The sequence below is a fragment of the Actinia tenebrosa genome, unplaced genomic scaffold (genome assembly GCF_029948245.1).
Source record: "Actinia tenebrosa isolate PJP-AT-01 unplaced genomic scaffold, QUT_ActTen_1.0 PGA_scaffold0__85_contigs__length_37466705, whole genome shotgun sequence".
NCBI lineage: Eukaryota > Metazoa > Cnidaria > Anthozoa > Actiniaria > Actiniidae > Actinia > Actinia tenebrosa.
In genome coordinates this window covers 1,296,823-1,319,494 of record NW_028292569.1, presented here as the reverse complement: position 1 = coordinate 1,319,494, position 22,672 = coordinate 1,296,823, and the positions used below count along the sequence as shown (strand labels likewise).

The 22,672-nt window shown below is 36.2% G+C and overlaps 3 protein-coding genes across 3 annotated transcripts; 2 read left to right on the top strand and 1 right to left on the bottom strand.

The window, feature by feature from the left end:
- The first annotated feature begins 105 nt into the window (after positions 1–105).
- On the top strand, positions 106–5,291 carry LOC116302062 (protoheme IX farnesyltransferase, mitochondrial). The gene is made up of 8 exons (XM_031711261.2): positions 106–197; positions 272–456; positions 663–837; positions 1,538–1,662; positions 2,284–2,354; positions 2,687–2,778; positions 3,390–3,620; positions 4,061–5,291. Exons 1-8 carry the CDS (start codon positions 173–175, stop codon positions 4,390–4,392), a joined length of 1,236 nt encoding a protein of 411 aa, XP_031567121.2. The 5' UTR covers positions 106–172; the 3' UTR covers positions 4,393–5,291.
- Positions 4,609–11,727, bottom strand: LOC116302061 (vacuolar fusion protein CCZ1 homolog). The gene is made up of 17 exons (XM_031711260.2): positions 11,612–11,727; positions 11,296–11,393; positions 10,792–10,885; positions 10,499–10,576; positions 10,207–10,254; positions 10,039–10,122; positions 9,581–9,632; positions 9,325–9,403; positions 8,924–8,968; positions 8,495–8,576; positions 7,912–7,958; positions 7,488–7,599; positions 7,358–7,391; positions 6,773–6,881; positions 6,312–6,455; positions 5,802–5,929; positions 4,609–5,305 (listed from the first exon to the last, which is right to left on the bottom strand). The coding sequence occupies exons 1-17, from the start codon at positions 11,687–11,689 to the stop codon at positions 5,250–5,252; spliced, it is 1,368 nt and encodes a 455-aa protein (XP_031567120.2). The 5' UTR covers positions 11,690–11,727; the 3' UTR covers positions 4,609–5,249.
- A 212-nt stretch (positions 11,728–11,939) lies between these two features.
- On the top strand, positions 11,940–22,659 carry LOC116302063 (exocyst complex component 7). Its single transcript, XM_031711262.2, has 26 exons — positions 11,940–12,127; positions 12,232–12,297; positions 12,423–12,522; positions 12,894–12,978; positions 13,244–13,349; positions 13,542–13,659; positions 13,998–14,036; positions 14,479–14,605; positions 14,906–14,939; positions 15,028–15,055; positions 15,153–15,195; positions 15,742–15,776; positions 16,172–16,250; positions 16,389–16,446; positions 16,931–17,035; positions 17,882–18,001; positions 18,089–18,148; positions 18,720–18,758; positions 19,225–19,287; positions 19,587–19,725; positions 20,317–20,437; positions 21,005–21,103; positions 21,321–21,393; positions 21,644–21,685; positions 21,840–21,973; positions 22,479–22,659. The coding sequence occupies exons 1-26, from the start codon at positions 12,077–12,079 to the stop codon at positions 22,579–22,581; spliced, it is 2,067 nt and encodes a 688-aa protein (XP_031567122.1). The 5' UTR covers positions 11,940–12,076; the 3' UTR covers positions 22,582–22,659.
- Positions 22,660–22,672: the final 13 nt, after the last annotated feature.

Genomic DNA, 22,672 nt, shown 5'->3' with positions numbered 1-22,672 from the left:
GTATAGACAAGGAGTATTCTATTGAAATAAGATTTTTTAAAAGGTATGAAATAAAATTTGTTTAGCCCCACCCCCCCCCCCATAGTATTTTGCTATCAAATATGGCGGCTGTGCATGTGATTGTTGGTCTTCCTCAAAATGGTCGCTAAAAATTGCATTTTCACACATTATTATGCTTTATCATTGCTCCTTATACCGTAAGTAACTAGCCAAGATATCAAACTTATTGTTTTAGTCATTTTTTTACTGATGAAGATGATATTTTTTGTAGAATTCCGTCATGTTGGACGCTTCAAGACCAACATTTTCGCCGGGTCTCGTTTGCTAAGAACAACACTTGCGCCTCTCCACTCATCTAGAGAATCATCGCTCTGTACTAATGGACGTATTCTACACTATAAACTCTACATCTCTAACCCAGCAAAGAATCCTGATGTCGCAAAAGTATTTCACAAGGTAATTTCTAGTTTTTTTATTTTTTTAATAACTTTGTTATGCAACTTCTCCCACAAGTCATTGGCTTACAGCGTCTTCAAAATAATTTTCAATTCTTTTAAATCTCTTTTTTGATTTTTAAAATAACTTTTGGAGAGTAAACATCATTGCATTGAACTTATATATCTGGAAGAAAAGTCATGAAATAATTTTTTTTTCTGTTGTAGTTTATGTCCACTGCTTCAAGCACTACACTAGAAAAGCCAGGACAGAAGCAACAACAACTCATCAAAAAAGCCATACCTGCTGTAGAAGAGGAGGAGGAGGTATGGCGGCAGCAGAAAGTAGATTTAAAATTGTTGCCTACCTACTACATGAGGCTGGCCAAGATACGCTTGACAGGTAATTATTGATTAATTATTAGTAAATGTTAGCTAATTATAGATTTCATGGGATTGTGGGAAGATTTGGTTTCATTCCTGGGCTCAGTCATATGAAGGGTGGATATCGCTTTCTGATGGATAAATCCTTATCCAGTGGATAAATTTATTGGAGAACAGCATCTTCTTATTCACTGGATAAGGATTCACCCATCAGATAGCACCATCTACCCTTCGTACGACCAGGCCCTAGACTCTACATCCCATTCAAATCCTTTTCTTTGAATAGAGGTTGTTTCTCTGGGTTTCATGGTTGTCCTCCTTCAGTTATATTCAGATAAGATCTGTGAGTTAGCCATGCCCTGACATTTGATAAGCCAAGAGGTTGTTTCAGGGTTTGGTCTGTGAGTTAGCCATGCCCTGACTTAGATCAGCCCAGAGGTTGTTTCAGGGTTCAATCTGTGAGTTAGCCATGCCCTGACTTAGATCAGCCAAGAGGTTGTTTCAGGGTTCTATGTGTGAGTTAACCATGGCCTGACATTGATCAGCCAAGAGGTTGTTTCAGGCATTCGTTCTGTGACTAACCTGTGACAGCCCTGACTTAGATCAGCCAAGAGGTTGTCTCAGGGTATCAATACGAATATAAATGTTTGGTTTGGCTATTTGTTTTACACCATCTGTCCCTTTATGTATTATTGATCACCGTTGTTGTCTCTCACAAGGCATGGTAGTACTGACAGCAATGGCAGGGTACGCCTTAGCCCCAGAGGCCATACACTTGGATACATTTATGTGGATGTCTCTAGGTACTCTTCTCTGTTCTTCCTCAGCTAATGCTATCAATCAGGTCAGTCCTTATATTTAATCAATATTAGAGATAAGGTTAAAGTAGTACTAATACTGGATACCCTGTGGTCAGGATGACACTCTCAAACTCAGAGCTCTGTCATCCCATTGGCTGTTCCAGGGTATCCATAAAATGTGATGTTCTATCTTTCTTACTGTTCATGCTCAACAAAATGTCACAGGCTTACATCAACATTTCTATTCGTTCTAGTAGTTAAGGTCAATGGCATAATGATGCCCCAAATTTGAGAGGGGGGAGGGAAGGGTGAGCAGATGGTGTACATATTTTTGACTAATTTTCCGACAATTCACAGAAGCTTTGTTATCATAACCCATAGAGATAACAACGTTGTTGCAAAGAGCTTTTCTGTTGTACTGTCAATCATTTTAAATTTCTTGTCAAAACTAATGCATAAAAAGGAAACCTGAATTTAAGAATTGAGGGTTCTTGCCTGTCTTACCCAACCTCTGTACATCACTGGTTGAGGTAAAATGGGGCAAACATGCCTAAGCTGAACAGGTCTATAAATGAATTAACAATCAGTCATGGGTTCCCTGTGGTGTCTTCTTGTTTGTCAAACATCTGATATTAAAAAGTTATTTCTTTTGATTTTACTCAAAGTGGATGGAAATTCCATTTGACTCTCAAATGGCAAGAACACAGAACCGAGTACTGGTCAGGGGACTTTTAAGGTAATGGAAAGCTGCAACAACAAGTTTCTACAGACTTGCTCATTGCCATTTTATTGTTTCTTAGACTTTTTTACTTGATCACAATAAGATCTTGAAATCTTCACAAAACACTTATTCTCTCAACCAAAAAATTGTCAAAAAAGGCAAACATTGCTCCAAAACCATGAGCTCCATAAAACTACTTCTAAATACAAACTTGTTTGACTGGTTTTACATAACTGGTTTTGCCCGTGAGGGGAGGGGTACCCTCGGGACACAGGAATCCCAAGCTTCAAAACATTTATTGTTCTTCCTTTTTAAATTTTTTTTTTTTTACTTCCATTTGATTCCAGTGCATCCCATGTTCTTGCATTTGGCATAGTAACAGGAGCAATTGGAGTAACTAGTTTGTTAACTCAAGTCAATGGTCTTACAGCTCTTTTAGGTATGTTACTTCACTTATTGATATCTATTAGGATATTATTTATTTAATTGACAGATTTGGAAAGTTCGCTGGGTGCCATTGTACTTTCCTTCCTGTTCAGAAATGCTTTGGAAATATGTGAAATAGCATCTCTAAAGGCTGGTTTAGACAGTACAATTTTCGCCTACAACTATTGCATACAACATGCTCGCGTCTGTCATAGGCGAGTTGTAGGCTTGATTTACACGCTACCACTCGAGTTGTAGGATGGCGCGAGCGTGTTGTATACAATAGTTGTAGGCGTAAATCGTACCATCTAAACCGGCCTTCAAATTTGGAACTTCAGGGTCAGATCCAGGAATTTTAGAAGGGTGTGACTATTACAAATATTATACCAGGAATTCTAGGAAAAGGGGGTGACTGTTACTAACGATATACTGAGAAATTTGATCAAAAGGAGGGTGACTAGTCACCTATTTTACCATCCCTGGATCGGCCCTGAAATTGTACCTTTGATGTATAAGAGTTTTATATATTATCATGTCATGGTTTTTATGAAGAATAATTTCTGAATTCCACTATCTTTTATTTTCAACACCTTTACATTATATTTATTTTCAATTTTTCCACAGGTGGAGCAAATCTTCTTTTATATACATGTATATACACACCCCTGAAGCGCTTAAGCATCGTTAATACATGGATGGGGTCATTAGTTGGTGGAATCCCTCCTCTCATGGGATGGGCGGCATGTACTGGGTCACTCGGTCCAGGAGCTCTGGTGTTGGCTGGAATACTCTATTCCTGGCAGTTTCCTCATTTTAATGCTCTTAGTTGGAACCTACGGCCAGATTATTCTCGAGGTGAGTAATGTCTAGATTTTACTGGGTTTCATTTGACATCATTTTCTGCCTCATGCAGAATCGCAGGTTTTTATAAGAATTCCTTCTGGCTTACAGGAGAAGATAATGAGATTCAAAGACTTTTATCAGCTGATTGAAACTCAGCAATAGGCATCAAAGCTCACAAAGCACTCCTGGAAATTGAGCGCTGCAAAAATGGAACAGGGAAATCGAAGGAACAATCTGAAAAAAAATTCTGGTTTTTTTCCCGTCTCTTGAAGTACTTACATTTCCATAGAAAATGTTGAAGGAAAAATTGTCAGATGAATTTATAGAGGAGCTGAAAAAGTGTAAAAACTCAGTATTCCATCATGCTTTGTGCTAGAGATTCCATATGTACATTGGCTATTTAAGATTTAGAGATGATATTTAACTTTGTCTATTTATTTTTTTGCCTTCAGCTGGTTATAGAATGATGTGTGTCACAGATCCTGCCTTATGCCGTCGAGTAGCCTTACGGCACTCAATTTACCTAATAGGCTTATCAACTCTACTTCCCCTGTGTGATGTCACGTCATGGTGGCTTGCATTGGACTCTCTTCCTCTTAACACCTACCTAACATGGCTTGCTTGGAGATTCTATCAACAATCTGATAGTAAATCATCGAGAGAACTGTTTCGCTTCAGTCTGTTACATCTACCGGTCTTGATGTTACTCATTATGTTTCACAAGAAACCCAAGAAAAACAACAGAGATGTCATAGATACACTAGACGTTGCCATAGAAACATAGAGAAACTGGTTACCTTGGAAACATGAGTATGAATTTATGAGGAAATGATACCCTAAATATAGCCACAGAAAAACCTAGTTGCCATGGAAACAAACCCAAAAACAATTCAATAAATTTATGAGGTTGCTATGGGAACCTAGATAATAGAGTACCAGCTATGATACAAATCAAGGAAGCTCAGTTAAGCAAACTCCAAGCAACACAACTGAAAATAAGTTTTATAATTGCTGAAATTTTATTTTAAAATATTTATAGGCATTATTGATTGTGGATATATTTTTTATGAAGCCTTTTGTGAAGGAATTTATGATTGAATGGAATTCTCGTGTTGGTTTTATCAATTTGTTAAAGTACAGCATGGCTGCATAAAGTTGAAATGTATAGTAATATTACAGGCTGTGGGTTAATCATGATAATATATGTTTTATTAATCCCAGAAAGTTTTTTTATTATTTTGTGTTGATTGATATTTACATTGGTCGATAATTTTATTTTACAGCATTTTGGTTTATTTGATACAGTTGTATTACAGGGGCTTAAAGTAATGGCCAGAGAATGTCCAGCCAGAACTGGGACTTGTGTGGTCAAATCTTTACCTTGCTGGTCATTTTGAACAGTAACGTTTAGCCAGAAATGAGGTATGACTAAGCTAAAACTAATTTGGCCTGTTATCATGACTGGCAACTGATCTGTCCTTATTTTAAGCCCTGTATTATTATGCTGATAATTCACTCAGCCAGTACTTGAATTTGTGAATGGTCTGAAATGGGGAAACATTGCACACCCAAGGATAAGAGGTCGGAAGAGTGAATCTAGCTACAGGGAAGTACAAAGAAATAAAAAGAATGCTGAGAGGACTAATCCATGAAGAAGATATTATTAAAATGTGACATGCTTAACCTCTTGACTTCCTCTGAAAAAAATAATATAGAAAATTGACAATAAGCTGTTCTCATGTGACCACAGGAAAAATTTACCTGAAGATTGAGGTTTTATGGTGCTATATAAATACCAATTTATTAATTTATTATTATTAAAATATAGTAACCTGCAGATAGTAAAAGAGAGACTTCATCTTGTACTAGGATAGGATTTTCCATACCAGTTTAAGTAGACTGGACCTCTATTTTCCTTTCGTCCTTCCCTCCCCAGCCCCCTCCCCCAGGGACTTTTGACTCGTAACCAATCCTTCTTGGCCAGTCGACACAGACAGACAGACAGACAGACTCACCAAGGGAAAAAGAGGGACTGTTCGCAGTCTACAGTTTAAGTAAGCAGCAAAACAAAGAATAGGCAGGGAGCAGCGAGCAAATATTTCACACATTTTCTCTCAATTTTGGTAAAATTCAATCAAAATAGGTAATTGTATTTCTTGGAAATATTAATTAATAATATTTAAAAATACTGACCATTGATTTCGATGAGGTTGGCACTCTTCTGATTTAGTATTACAAAAAATTCTCTCTGGTCGGACTTCCTTCCTACCACCCAGCAGTCAGACATGGTCTTCACGTATGTTTCACCATCTTCTTGGAAGCTAGAAAAAATGATGATATATAGGAGTGATGTTTGATGATGATATTGTGTTGGCTATATTTGATGATAATGATGCTGATGATAATAGTGGTGTTGACAATCATGGTGGTAATGATGATGGTGATGATGGTGATGGTGATATTGGAGTGAAGGTACCAGGTAATGATAGCGATGGTGATGATGGATGATCATGGTGATGATGATGATGAAGTTAATGCTTATGTAGATGATGTTGGTCGTGATGATGGATTATTATGTTGGTGATGATTATGATTATGGCAGTGATAACGATAGTTAGGTTGATTATGATAATGACAGTGGTGCTGCTGCTGATAATCAATGATTGAAATAGAGTAATCAGTCATGCCAGGCGAGTTACTAACTTTTTAAAGTCGGCACTGATATCCCCCATCAGCCTCATGATCTCTGGCGCAACACCTGTTAGGGAAGACTTCTTGGAGTGGATTGAAGACTTTTGAGCCAAGTTGATGTGGTTGAAATAAATGTATCGATATTGCTGCTCTGATCTAAAATCATACCAAAAGGATGAGAATTTATTTAGAATCAATATATAAAATCAATCAATCAATAAAGAAATTCAGGCACTGTGTCATCCCATCAGTTCCCTAGAGTATCATTTCTTCGTTTAATGGTTACAGATGATGTTTCAGATCGATACAACTCAAAGGAATCTTGAATCTTATTCTCTAGGACACATTCTCTTAAATAGGTAAACATTGCACCAAGATATATAAATTAGGTCTAGATTCATTGTCTGATGACATTATCTTAGCCCTGCAGCAATGTGATTTTTAACCCCCTGTAATATTGTCTTATCCCATACCCTAATTGCTTCTTGGCCGTCTGTTCACAGATGATATTAGCAAGATTTGTCAGTTGAGGACCGAGGAATCCATCAAGTTTTCTGTAAAACTCTACACTTGGATTTGGAGCTGCAAAACAAGATATTTCTTCACCTAACTTTGAGTCTCAATACAGTATAATCTTTTTTGCTTTGAAAAGCCACGGGCCATTTCTATTTACCACTGTTTTCATTGCTATGCACAGTTTTGACAGGGAAATCAGGCAATACACTGCCGTCAATCAGAATATGTAGAGGTACCAAACGATTCCCTGTTGTAACTGTTGTCTCCTTATCAATGTCTTAATATTTTAATGACATTTTGTAGGGTTTATTTAAACATCTCTTCATTGGTCATTTTTATTCATTCTCAGTTTTGAAACATTTCATAGGGTTAATGAGTTTACAATATTATATCGAATGATACATTCTGATCTTAAATTTCTTTTGCAACTAAATTCGTTGAGAGGTTTTTCCATTAACAAATTCAAAATATCATGACATTATTAAGATTTCCAACAAAAATCATTACAGTGAATAAATTTATAATAAATTGATCAAACTTACCATCAATCAGAAGACATATTGTTGCATCTAAAGCCTAGAAAAACAATCATTTATAAGCTTCTTGAACAACAAATCACAAAATTGGAGGCAGCATTGTGTCATCCGCAAATTTTACATGATGTTACATTACCTTGTAACAAACCAGGACCAGCTCTTCTTGTTCAATGTCTGTGTTCACAAAGATACGGGGTGGTTTCCTTGGTATTGGGATGTCATTCAGCTCTGACGGGCCTGTAATAAACCTGTTACCATGACAACAAATGAAGTATTAGTTGTAAAGCGCCATATAAATGTTTATTTATTATTATTATTAGTGGTAAATACCTAGAAACCACAATAACACAATCAACTGAAATGTCCTCTAACTTAGTTACTAATGACATACGACATTTGAAACTGGTTGAATAAATTAATGTATACTGCAGGCCCATAGCAAGGAGAGAGGCTGGATGGGGAAGGAGGGCTCATAAAATGACATTATGCAACATTTTCCCCCCCTCCCCCGGATATCCAGGCCTTGCTATGGGTCTATTTCTACTGACTTCAATGTGTACCTTCCATGATGGGATTTTGGTTGTACAACTACATATCCTTGAGATGTCTTAAATAAATAAAATAAAAAATAAATCACTTTTATTTAAGTGTCTAGTCATTCTAGCGCTTTCGCACTAATTGGGGACACTTTTCACTCACTCACACTACCACCACATTAAATGTTCTATGCACACAACACTCAACTCACATGATGATTTTTACGGAGGGAGGAAACCGGAGAAATTGGAGAAAACCCTTGTAGCATAGGACAGAACAACACATCAAACAAACTCAATTCACATGTGGCGACCACAGGGCTCGAACCAACGACCCGACCCGTTGGACTCACAGCAGTGAAAGACGGCTCGTTAGCCACGAACGCCACCCATGCTATCTAATAACTTGTTGGTAAGAGGCAAAATACATGCAATTAAATTTCAATCACAAAAGTTACCTCCACTCTTGGAGGAGGATTGGATTTTCCAAGGGATGGGGAGGGTCTGAGAAGGTAACATAATACTGTTTCATTTAACATCGATCTGTGGGGGGAAATATGGCTGTATTTTATAGAACTCAATGTGACTGAATAAATCAAAACCTTACGCCAGATTCCAAAGTCGATGGAAATAAACTTGTAACAAGATATTTAAACATAACTCTCATGTCTTCTTGTTCTAAACCACTCCTAAAAAAAAATATCCATTTTAGGTTAACTGGATAACTAAGTTACTTTTTACCATTATGGGTTACCTGTGTTTATGGTGAACATTTCTTTGGTCACTGTAAGTAAATTAAAATTCTAACCTCCTCTACAGGTGTAATATCTTCTGTATTTCTCTTATAGTGGACTATCTGTGTTCATATGTGGCTGAGAAGGACTAAAAGACTCTTTATCGACTGTTATCCTCCACAGGAACCCCAAGGAAGGAAACACTGAGAGCCAGCCCAGAGGAGTTAAGTAAAGCATTTTATTTCTTAGGTGCACTCCTCAAAGTTGAGCAACATTAAAACCAGTGCATTCAAGGTACTTACCAGACAAGTTTATCAGAGTAAAGGAAAGCTGTGTACTTGACTGGACTGCCAAGTAATGGGAGAAAGGGGATAAGATAAGATAATTTTTTGCCTTCCATTCAGATTCAGATTATATGAGAAATAAGATAAAGCAAATTATATCTAGCATCATAATAGAGTGAAGGCATTAAACCTGTGAAATAGATATTAGACTAATATACTTTAGTAGACCCTAATTCCATTGTTTTCTTTTGTGTCTATTTGACTATTACACGTTGACTAATAGTTTTTATTTTGTGGGTTAAATGCCTTCACTCTAATAACCAACTTTTATTTAGCATCAATTCTGTTCAGTTCAATAATGCTTTACAAAAATATCAACATCACTTACTATCAACATTTAAGAATAATATTCAACTTACTTAAATGTATGTTCCACTAAATTGATGAAACATTGGACTTTTAAGAAAGTGTTCTTGTCAAGAGGTAGAAACTGAATGCCTTAAGAATGAAGATTAAATTAGAATCAGAAAAAGATTTCAGTCAGATTTTAAATATTGTCCTTAAGAAGTAAAATATTTGTAGGTTCACATGGAGATAGAGTTGCTATGGTAGCATGAAAGTTAACAATGTTGATATATTGGACAGATGTTATTAGATAATATTAGAAGATATTACCTGAGAATACATCTAGTAAATCAAAATTAGAAAAGTTCAATGTCTTTAGGTACTGAAAACAAAAAGTAAAAAGTGTTTTAATTCTTGGCATACCATGATAATGATGTCTGGTGATTGATGACAATGATGATGATGTCGAAGCTGATGACAATCCATGTTGGTGATTATGATGTTTGATGACAATGATGATGATGATGCTGATGACAATCCATGATGGTGATGATGATGATTGATGACAATGATGATGATGAAGGTGACATTCCATGATGGTGATGATGATGATTGATGACAATGATGATGATGATGATGCTGATGATGATGATGACAATCCATGATGGTAATGATGATGATAATAATGCATGATGATGGGGAATAACAATAATAATGGTGATGTTGACAATGGTGATGACAAATGAAATTGATGATGATAATAAATAATGCAGTCTTAAAATACTCACATGTGTATAAAAATAGTCTGCCCTTTTACGTAACACTTCTCTGCTATACGTCTCCACAAGGTAGGTGAATGTCCCATTAAACAACTGCAACAAGACAGTCAAAATATCAGAAAAATAATCACCATTTGAATGTCAAATTGTTTTCCCTTGAATAAAGGAAAAGCTTACTCTGAACATCTTGTAAGCTTGCTTGAGTACTGCATCTAAAATACTGTCCTACAAAGAGAAAAAAAATACACAGAATCAAAATATGGCATACGATTTGAATAACTATTATTCTGCACTGACTAGCAACTAACTAGCATGTTCACGTGTTCACATGGAAACATAAAATCATATTCAAAAGTATGAGAGGCTAGTCAGTCGCTTGGTCTCCATGTATTTTGATTTTGTGTATACTACAAAATGTAATTCAAAAGACAGACAGACAGACAGGCAGACAGACATCACTGGTTCTTACCACTACATCTTCATCATGATATTCAACTACTTTTATACCATCTTTTGCAATTTTTTCACTAAAAGGGATACTGACAGTCTAGGATTAAAAATAAATATATGTTAGCAATGCCCTGACCTAGAACAGCCCTGAGGTTGTTTTAGGGTTCAATCTGTGAGTTAGCTGTGCCCTAGACTTAGAACAGCCCATAGGTTGTTCTAGGGTTGAATCTGTGAGTTAGCCATGCCCTGACAGAGGTTCTTTTAGGGTACCAATAAAATTTTAAGATCACATATTTGAGCTCAACATCTCACCATAACCATCCAATATCCTGGTTCTGGGTTGTAGAAGGTTTGTCTTGTTTTCTGTGTGTGCACAGCCTCACAAGGCTTCTCTGGAGCAAATGTCCTGTTAAACATCAATGATACACACCTCTTATAATAAACATATCTATACCTCCCCCATGGAGGAGGAATGGAATTTCCGAGGGGGGGAGAGGTCTGAGGAGGGTATATTGGGGAGTTCCAGAAAATATCCACACCTCCCCCATTGAGGAGCAATGGAATTTCCAAGGGGTGGGGAAGGTCTGAGGAGGGTATATTGCGTAGTTCCAGAAAATATCCACACCTCCCCCATGGAATGGGACTGAAATTTTACAAGTGGTGGGGAGGGTCTGAGTAGGGCATATTGTATAGTTCAGGTAATTATCCATGCACCTCCATGGAGCTAAAGGGATTTCCAATGTTGACTTCCAAGGAATATATGGAAAAAGTATGTTCTGGTTCTATCTTTATTGGACTTTCTGAGAAAATACTTACTCAGTGAATTGAATCAGAGCTTCGGACAATCCAATATTTTTTATTTTCTTATCGAAATCTTCTTCAGTTGGAATGTAAATAATAACCTTTTCGTGTTCCTACAAAACAAGATAAAAAGTCACAATATTTCTTAAAGATAAAAATAAGTAATCAAATCTTTAAAAATCGTGTACGCCTCCAAAAATATATGTGGACAACACGAAGTTTTTCCTGGGTAATGAAATGGAGTGAATTTTAAGCAAAAATTCTTGATTCTGCGATGATGTTTGGATTTATAAGAAAATATTGTGTATGAATAGTATACTAAGTGTCTTACCATTCCTTCTTTTGGTCCAAAATCCGAGTTAAACACAAAACAATTCACTAAATCCGGCGAAGTCTTCATGGTCGCCATCTTGGATTATATCTTGTTATGATTCTATCACAGGGAGCCCAAAAGCTTGTTTCTAAAGTACAAACAACAAACACGTCAAATCGAAATCTACTAAACTAAAGAGATGTTCTTGAAGTTTCTCTACAAATATAAATTATTTTGATTCGATTGGTACTCGCTTTAGTTCAGAAATGGTCGAAAATTAAAAACTGCTGAGCAAATCTGCCCAAAAACCAAGCTTGGGCTACCTGTGTTTGCAGAGTGGGCGAAAATCCAAGATGGCGATAAACAACACACGTTTGTAGTTTCCTAAAAATACCCTCAAAAATGCAAAAAGGAATAACCTTTAGACCTATTTAAAGTAACTGAAATATAAATTGGTTTACAAGATATCATTAAGTAGCCACTATGGATGATATTTCGGTGAAGAAGAAACAGATAGAGGAGAAGTTGAACCAGGTATTATTTGAATGAAGAGTTTTGACATTTGGAGAGGTAAACTTCCATGTCGGATGCAGGAAAGGAAGTAGATGATGTTTTATTCTTTTGTTTTTGGTGCTTAGGAGAAGATGACACTGTCATTTCTAAAAGAAAGTCTAACAAAGAGCGACCATATCACTAAAAACATGGTAAGACAAAGTTTGTACGAGTTTCATTGAAAGAAAATATTGGGAGCCCAATAAATGGGGGGAGGCCAGAAAAGGAACTGCTTCTAAGTATCATGCAGCAAATTAATGATTATCTGTTTTTGCAGCTCAATATCCTGGCATCATTTGAGAGTCGTATTCACAAACTGGAAGATACCATTGTACCTGTACACAAAGAAACAGTAGATTTGCAAAGAAGGCAAAGCAGTATCCTTTGTTTTATGGCCTTTGTACCGCCACCCTACACTACCCTCTCGATTCCTAGACTCGCCACCACATGTGGGAAAAGTTTGTTGGGTCTTTCCTCTGATTTAAGGGTTTTTATCTGGGTTCTTTGGATTTCCTCCCTCCACAAAAATAAGTCACAGACTATATGGCTAGTCTGTCACAGTGGTAGCGTCTCAGCAATGTATTCTCAGACTGTTAACTAAATTAAGTTAAACTAATCAAAATATGTTGTGGTTTGTTCTTTCGTTTGGTGTTATTTAACTGAGATAACCGTCCCAAAATACATTGCTATGACACACTAGCAATAATCATATATGTCCTATGAGATTATTCCTTGACATGATATTGAGATATTGACAGGTCTTTGTCGGCATTAGACCATGTTATCAGCTACCATCACGTATATTCTAACACAGAACATGTCATCAGAGACGCGTAAGTATGGAAATCACTCCAATCTCTGAAAAACTCTTGCTTTGCCTCCCTCTAGATTCAAGTTTTTTTGGGTTTCTCTGGTTTAATTATCTCCTTCAACAAAACTTGATTTGCTAAATTAGGATTCCATGTGTGAGTTGGCCTGTCTAGTCCATGACTTAGCTCAGAAAATACCACCATTTACCTGCCCTTCCTAACTTTGTACCTACTTTTGGCAATCAAAATAATGCTTCATATTCTTATGTGTCAACCATAATCCTTTCAGACCAACTGGTAACCTAGAGGCATATATCAAGAACCTTGAAAGAGTTATTGATGCCATTGAATTTTTCACTCAGAACAATCCAAACTGCCTTGAAATGACTCATTTGGTAAGCTGTCATTCCTTTTTACCCATTTTCAGAGTCCTTCCTTTCTTACAACTATGGTTAATTCTGGTTACAGTGGTCCCAATGATGAGTCCTGTGGAATACCAGAATATTTTACTTTTCATTTTTGTTTGATTTTGAGATGGGAAAGTTAGTGTTTTAATATATTTCATATACTGTCATGTTATTTTCTAGACGTCACTAAGAGAGTGTGGTCGTGAGTCACTGGAAAAGGAATTCAGGATGTTACTAAACAGGCACAGTAAACCGGTACCTGGTAATGTCATCCTGGATTGTATTGGAAATGAAGAAGGTGAGAAATATTTATACATATAACAAATCCTGTACTCTGATTGGCTGACCTACTATTGGTCTGTTATCGATAGACCACTAGTAGCGAAAAAGTATCAGATTTGAAGACTAAAACAATGCAAAATTAAATTATTTCAACCTAATTTCAACGTTGTTCGTTTTAATTTATTTGACCTATTAGTAGGTTTATACTAAAATAATTAGAGCTTTAGCCTCATGGGCTATTGAATCGTAGACCACTTTGGTTGTGGGTCTAATTTTTAGTAAAGTATTGTGCAATTTGTGTACATGTAGGAATGAGAATCTTTTTATTCAGCTGTGTCTTCTTGTATACTCCAGGTCAGCTGGGAGAAGAGCTTAATGTTGAGCATTTACCAGGTAATGATAATTATGATGATTGTGATTGTGGTAATTCTTATTCCTATTTATTTATTTTGTATATTATATCATTCATGGTTGCTATATAATACTTAATAAATCATCTATCTATCTATATAATTATTCATAATTTTAATAATTTTAGTGATGATGGTGATGATGGTGTTAATGATGATAATATGATGATGATGATGATGGGGGGTGGTGATGGAGATGATGATGATTATGATAATTTATATAGTGCTCATAATACATTGCTGTTCTAAAAGCGATGAAGGAGGTTGACAATGATGACATGAAAGATGATGGTGCTAATAATGATGTTGATTACAATGATGATGATGCTTGCAAAAATAAGGATGATTACGAATTATGAATAACTTAGATAACTTCCAGTTAGGTTTCATTATATCATATCATATGATACTGATTTATATTTCAGAAAAGGTCATTGAAGATCTCAGCACCATCTCCAACTGGCTTACAGGACCAGGAAAAACTCACTCCTTGGATTTCATGAGCGCATATGCACAGATTAGATCAAGTACATTGGTTCGATCCATGCAGGGGTGAGTAAGGCCATTCATAATTCTAACTCACAAGCTTGCATAGTCGGCATAGTAGTTAAAATGCTAACCCTTATCAATACCTGGATTTGATTTCTGAACTTGATATCATTTGTGAGTAGAGTTGTTACAAGATGGCTCTATCCTGTGCTTCATGGATTTTGATAAATGATGTCCATATAATCATCCCTGAGGTTGTTTAGGGGCTGGGTATTGATTAAAAAATTTACATCCAGGGTTCAACCGCAGCTGTGAGAGCTGACAGAGACGCATCTCAGTAATTTTTTTATCTTTTTTTTTAAGAATTAAGGAGATAAGAATAATGGATAGCACACATGTAAGTATTTTCGAGTCAGTTCTGGTTTAATTATCGTTTTTAACACTCTAGAAAGTTTTTCAAAAAATCTTCTTTATTTTCTTTGCAGTCAAGTGGAAAATTCAAAGCAAGCTCAGGTTTGTTCTCCAATTGTTTTTCATGCAATGTTTGACTTGAAAAGCATTTGGATAAAATAATGATATTAATTATTTAAATATCATTTAATGTTGGCAGGTGTCAGTACACCAACTAGAAAGGGAATCAGTAAGAAAAAAGAGTAAGATATTCATTAATACCGTAAAATAGTTAACAGATCAAAAACAGTTTTCCGTGTTTGATACTCTGATCAAAACACGTGGGATGTTGAGAGAACATGAGAGGAGCATAGGAAACCACGGCACGTAGCGGAGTGGTTTCCAGTTTCTCGAGTGTTCTCCCAACATCCCAAGTGTTTTGATCAGATTTTGGATTTGTTTTATAAAATAACAAACTCACGAAAAGATAGAAAAAAAGCAAATTTAAGTAAATTCTCCCTACCTGCCATCTTATTCAAACTGACCAATGAGTGCGTGCGATAGATTAAAATCTGACAGTTGCAATACTCACGGGCGCTACAATGGCGATAGTGTGTTTTGATACTCTCATCAAACATGGTTTTCGACCAATCATAGCGCACCTAGTATCCCAATTATTTTACAATGCAGTTTCAAATCATTGAGAGCATGTTTTAACTATTTATCTATGAGTCACTAAATACTGTATCACTGAGTTTTTTGGGTTTTTTTATTATCATTTTTATTATTATTTTTATTTTTTCTTATAGCTTAAGAAGAGTTCCATCAAAACCAATGGAATTCAGTAAGTATAGTGAATCAAAAAAATGTAACAACAATACTTTTTTGCCTTCTATCTGTTTTGTCTGTGCATCTTATCAGCAGTTGATAGCAGTTAGGTTATAGTTAATATCCATCCATTCATTAATCAAATATCCAAAATATTAATATATTCCTTTATTAATTGATATTAATTGATGATAATTACTATTAATTCAATCAATCATATATATATATATTGCTTATATATTTTGGGTCGTCGTTGTAGAACAATAGAAAACAATGACCTTTCCCCAACCCCGCCCCTAAACCTAAGCAATCACAGGGGACGTTGCAAATTTGTGAAGCCTAACCATATATTTTTCCTTTCATTAATAATTCATGACTTATTTAATTTATTCATTCATTTCCATTTTCCAGGCCGTAAAGGTTCCTCCCTACAAACATCATTGGCATTTGACTCCAAGGACGGAAAAGAAGAACACAAAGATGAAAAAAGGTAATTATTAAAAGTACTAAAAACTTGTTTATACACTCGATGTAGCATACACTTAACATATAAATATTTTCTTTGTCAAACTTCTCCCCAAATTTAGTTTCATCTGGTAGTAGTAATAATCTGTTTATTTTTTTATAGTGACATTGACGCATCTGGTTATGTGTTGTCTTGCAAAGCTCTGCTCAAACTCATAGAGGTATTGATTACAGAAAGGTTATGTTTTATCCTTTACATACCCTCCTACCCCACCTTCTTGATTTTCATATCCCAACCTCGCCCCTTTTCCATCCTCTTTGATCAGAGAGCTACCCCAAGGATAACAAAGTCCTAAACAAAATAATAACCAATTTTGCATGAGTAATGATGAGTTTTCTGGTAAAACCCAAGAACAGTGCTCCTGAATATAATTATACTCTATTGAGCGACTGTCAGCTGTGGATGATTGACAGCCCACTGTTACTTCATTGACCATCAATCACCCAGCGACGGTACCCCCAGCAACATACAGCCCTCCAACAGTGAGCATGTTGTTAATTTACCAGCATCTCACCTGGGTTTACCATTAGGTGCCCAAAGATTTACCATTGTGACATTGACAAATGGGCTACAGTTGGTTGACCGAGGCATCTGGGGAACTGATCTTGTGTTTTACTGAATTTTCTTTCATTCCTGACTTATAGAGTGAGCGTGAACTTATGAAGCCAGTAATCCCAGAAGAACACCAGAATGCCATCTTTGACAAACTGATTGAAGCTGCAACTGATGCATTCATGGCAGAAGGAGAGGTTAGTTGGTTATTGACTTCAGAATTATTAATAATCATAAATATCCTCTAATATAAGTAAAGTCCTTGATAAAAAATATAACTGAAGTCTGCAAAAAATTGCTTTGACAATTATTTGACAATTTGCACTTAACCAACTACTCTGTCTGAATTTCACATCATGTCACAATTTTGGAATGTTTTTGTGTTGCTTGTCGAAATTTACCTTAAACAGGGCCTTGCTGTAATTCATTAGAGCAGTCTGCCGTCCATGGCTCTCATGTTGCCATTTCAAGACCATGTATCTCGTCAGAATATACCCCTAACAGGGCCTCAATGATCTACTTTATTACACATTTAGGGTCGATATCCATGAAAGCAGTGAATAAAAATTATATCAGTGAAATGATTCACAAGTTTTCCGTATCAAATCGCTCACTCATTCAAGGACTCGCTTGTTTGCAATATGATACAAAAAACTCAAATGAAAACGATATCAAGCTCTTAACATGTGATAATTTCTATTTACCAACTACTCACTGACATCTTACAACAGTCTTTGTTTTAAAGAAATTTAATAGCCAGTGGCTAACAAAGCTGTGGTCCTCGTTTCATGATCAAATTGTAATTTAGAGAAGCTGAAGAAAAACCCTCAAAGCACAGGAGAGAACCAACAAACAACTCTACTCACAAACAACACTGAATCCATTAACCAAACCTGGGTTGCAATGGTGGAGATTCTCAAGCACTCTTGCCGCTATGCCCACCCATAGCTCTCCTCCTTACTGACTCCTTACCATAAGTTGCAGATTGATAACAATAGCCATTTATAATTTCTAATGTTATATTATAATTTCTCTGTCATCAGACTATCATCAGTACTCTGAAACGGTTCATCACCAAACACAACTACTCAGCCATCATGCAGACCTTTCCGATACTCAAACAATTCCGTCAGATACAGCCTCATTTTGATGACATTGTACAGGTAAGTAAGCCGGCCTTAGATTCAAAATCCCCCATGACATGCATTGGGAGTCAAGTTATAATGATTACAATGATCTTTCCTTGACAGGACACCACAGCAAAGACGAGAATGCGCTTCCCAAATCTTATCCGCATCCTGGAGCTGACAGTAAGTTCATTGACCTCACAAAACTTTTTTTTGAAACTATATATTGATTGATTGAATGATTGATTGATTGATTGATTGATTGAATGATTGATTGATTGATTGATTGATTACTGCCATTGGCAGATACAAAATTTTAGAACATTTTGTCAAATCAACCCTAACTAATTCAAACTGGTTAGAACTGTGCTCTGGGGTCATACATGGACTGTATAGTGGTTCCCCAAGGCACCTTCACATGCTTTTAATTCAACCACATTGAGCAGCGCAACTGCTGTACTTTGTGGTGATGATTTGCGATGACAATTTGTTTGGGGGAGGCAGGTGGGGGCATCAAAACAATAGTTTCGCTGACAAAACCAGCTTTTTGATTGGATAGATATGGAAATGATGTTGATTGCCTGAGAAAATAAAGCTAAACATTAAAGAGAGGGATATTTACTTGCCAATATACCCCACCCCACCCCCCTTGTATTCACCTATGACTTGCATTTATGGTATTAATCAATGACAAGATGATAATATTGATTTTAAAACAATAACTGACGATTTTTTTCTTCATTTTTGTAAACAGTCATCTCGTGCCTTGGAAGAGTTTGCTGATGGAATAAAGGTTAGCAAACAATAAGTAAACATCTTCACAACATCATGATGAAGGAACCCAGTTCCAAAGGTTATAGCATCAAGGAGATTCTGTAGGGGGTGGGGCAGGGCGCTCTTGACAAGATAGTCAAAGGCACAACAATTTTGGCGGGGGCCTTGCACAGGTACTCGCATCCCATTTGCACCCCACCCTTTTTGTTTTGCTACTTTGATTATTTTCTTAATTCCACGTCATTCTATTATTTTGGTATTTTTCAATTGCTATGTGTTTTTTTTGTCATTGTGTAAATGAGTAGTATTCCCAATAAAGTTGTTTAAAAAAACTTATGCTACAACCAAGGGTGTGCTCATAACCCCCCCAAGGGACTTTGGGTGGGACCATTTCAGCCCTAGTCTATGTCTATTCCTGGTTTGTTAATCATTTATAAACCAGTGGCATTTCTTTCATTCTTTTTATTGTCATTCATTCATTTCAGCATGGTCCTGATAAACACTCAAACATGCCGAAAGATGGAACAGTACATGAGTTAACCAGAAATGTAAGAAAATAGTACCTACAGTATCAGCTGCTAAGGAGGGGGCTACACCGCAATAGACCCCTCGCAGCACATCAGAATGACTTTCCAATTCTCAGGAGATTGAAATTCTCTTGTTTTGTCCAAGAAATGAATCACTCTCTTTGGTGGCAACATAATAACAACTTCCTTAAAATTTCTGATGCACCCCACTCTTCAAGGCTTAGGCTTACGATATACATTGATAGTGAGCATATAGCAACTTTTACCCTAGTATTTATTAGGCGTGGTAATTTATTTCTGATGGATATTGTTGTTTACAGACGTTGATCTTTATGGACCAGCTTTTGCCATATTCAGAGACAGTTGGTCATGTGTTAGCGACTCAGCAAGAGGACCAAATGCGTGGTTTCATTAACAGGGATAAGGGACAACTAACGAGAATAACAGCTGAATATGTCCGTAAGTTTTCATTTAAACTCTTAGAATCAAAAGTGACTGTGTAACGGCAGTTCACTTTGGCGGCCTCTCACCTTGGGGGTCTCAAGTTTGATTCCTGGACTCTGTACCACATACATTAGTGAACCAAGGAAGGTGTAGTGGTAGTGCACTTTTTTCTCAACTCTCAGGTTTTGGGGTCTCAGGTTTGATTTCCAGACTTGGCATCACATATGAAAAGAGCTTGTCAGGTCTCTCTGGGATCAATCAATTCAAGGGTTTCCTCTCTCAGGTTTTCCTCCTGCAAAACCTAACAAGCTAAATTCCAATTCAATGTATGACTTCATGTGCTGATCTGTTGATCTGTGAGTTACCTGTCCTCTGACTTAGATCAGCCCAGAGGCTGTTTCAGGGCTTGATCTGTGAGTTAGCTGTGCCCTGACTTACAGAGATCAGCCCAGAGGTTGTTTCAGGGTTGGATCTGTGAGTTAGCCGTGCCCTGACTTTGATCAGCCCAGAGGTTGTTTCAGTGTTTGCTGCTAGTAAAATTTGAAGGTTTATAGATTTTGAATGAAATGCTATAATAGATAACAGCCATTCCCTCAAAAATTACAGAACGTGTTCTTGGTTCTCTTGGACTCAACCTTCAGCTCAAGGCCAAGGTTTATGAATCAGTAACTCTGTCATCTCTCTTTCTCCTCAACAATTATCATTACATTCTCAAAGCGCTACAAAGGTAAAAATATAAATTTATTTGACACTTTTTATTAAAACAATTGTGAAGAAAATTTCATTTTATTGCATTTTTATCCCTCTAATTATTCTTGCATTTCCCCTTGTAATCATCCTGGTTCTGCCACTGTATGAGTTAAAGTGGTTTTCGTACAAGTGGGAAACATGTCGTAATGACATTACAGCACGTATGTGGTACAACATGCCGTAACATTGAAATGCCTCCTTATGCGGTTTTCGTATGAGTAGGAAACGTGAGGTACTGACTTACAGCAGGTACACGGTATAACATTCCGTAACACTGAAATGGCTTCCATACAGTGGATTCCATATTAGTAGTAACAATGTGGTACTGACATTACAGCACGTACATGGTACGACATGCCGTAACATTGAAATGGCTTCCTATCGTGACAGAGTAGTTCATCCAATCAGAATAATTCATAGTTACAGTAACGATAAGATACAGGGGATAAGTCACCAGGTTTTTTTTGTCTTTTGATATATTGGATATTTATGGCCCACCCCCTCCCCCTTTTTACTTTCTGACCAGTCCCTAAATACTTCATAGGTCAGGTCTTCTTGAACTCCTCAAAGAGGGAGAAATAACAGACATAGATGACCAGTATCAAATGTTGGTTGAAGAACAAAAAAACATGTACGACAAATGGTGAGTGATATTATTCATATTTGAAAATTTATATTCAAAAAAAATTTTTCTTTTTCAAATTTTTTCACTCTTAAAAGAGTAAAAGCTTATCCCAGGACAAAAACAATAATGTCTTTGGTAGTACAGCATTATTAACTAGCAGATACATGTGTGTTTAGTGGAGCTAACATCTTAGTACACCACTTAATTGAAAACTTACATTTGATTTCCTTTTTAGTTGGAGCAAGGTACTCCATTACCTCTTAGAGATGGATAAACCAGGGCCAGCTCCAAAGGGTGCTGATGCAAAAGTAAAATACATGTATTGAATACACTTTCCTATCCTTACATCCTTCTTCTCTTCCTTCTCCTCCTCTCTTGGAATAAATCAACCAAAAAGCTGTAACAATGTCATGTGTGTCATCAATTTCACAAGTGCACAATATTAATATGAATACTAAGTAGCAGTCTTGTGGTTACTGATAAGCTTCTTTACAGAACATTTTACTGTCAGTGCTCTCTTCAAATATGTTTTAATTCTATTTTGTTTCATCTTTGTAGCTGAAAGACAAACAGCGGCAAATGATAAAAGATAAATTCAAGGTAAAATAACTTGAATAACTTTTGCTTCACATACTCGAACCAATCAAATTTTGAATGATTTCTGCACCAAAGTTTTTAGATTTTTTCACCTTTACATTTTCCATTATTTTATTTTCTTGGAACATGATGTGTTTACTATTCATAATTCATCTAGGGATTTAATACAGAGTTTGATGAGATTTACCAGATCCAAAAGACATATACAGTACCAGATGATCAGCTGCGTGAAGAAATCAGAAAAAAGAATTTTGACCTTATTGTTCCACTTTACAGATCCTTCCGAGAAAAGTTAGTTTAATATCCTATTGTTTTTCTAAAAATGTTTTTGTGGACATACAGTTTCTTTCTTCTTTTCTCTCTCTCTCTTTCTAGTCTTTCTTTCTTTCTCTTTCTTTCTTTCCCTTTCTTTCTTCCTTTCTTTCTTTCTTTCTCTCTCTTTGTAGTCTTTCTTTCTTTCTTTTTCTTCCTTTCTTTCTTTCCCTTTCTTTCTTTCTTCCTCTTTCTTCCTTTCTTTCTTCCTCTTTCTTTCTTTCTTTCTTTCTCTGTCTATCTTTCTCTCTCTCTCTCTCTCTATCTCTTTCTCTCTCTCTTTCTTTCTGATGAATAATGATGATTAAGGTGGTTGGCAATGAAGTTGATGGCTATAACAGCAATGGTGATGACAATGTTACCTCTGATGAATGATGTTGGTTAACGATAATGATAGTTGTGATAATGATGGTAGTGATGATGATGATTATAAGATGGAACAGCAATAGAATCTGGAATAATACATTTTTCTTCTTCTTTCTAGATATGAGGGTGTGCAATTCACCAAAAACCCAGAAAAATATGTGAAATACTCTCCTGATGAAGTGGGGAAGTTGATAAAGAAATTTTTTGATGTTTCTGCTTGAACTTTAAAAATGATAGATTTGTTTTGGAAGCTTAACTTAAAATGGTAATAACATAAATATGTCATTTGAAGAGAATAATTGTTTTATTTTT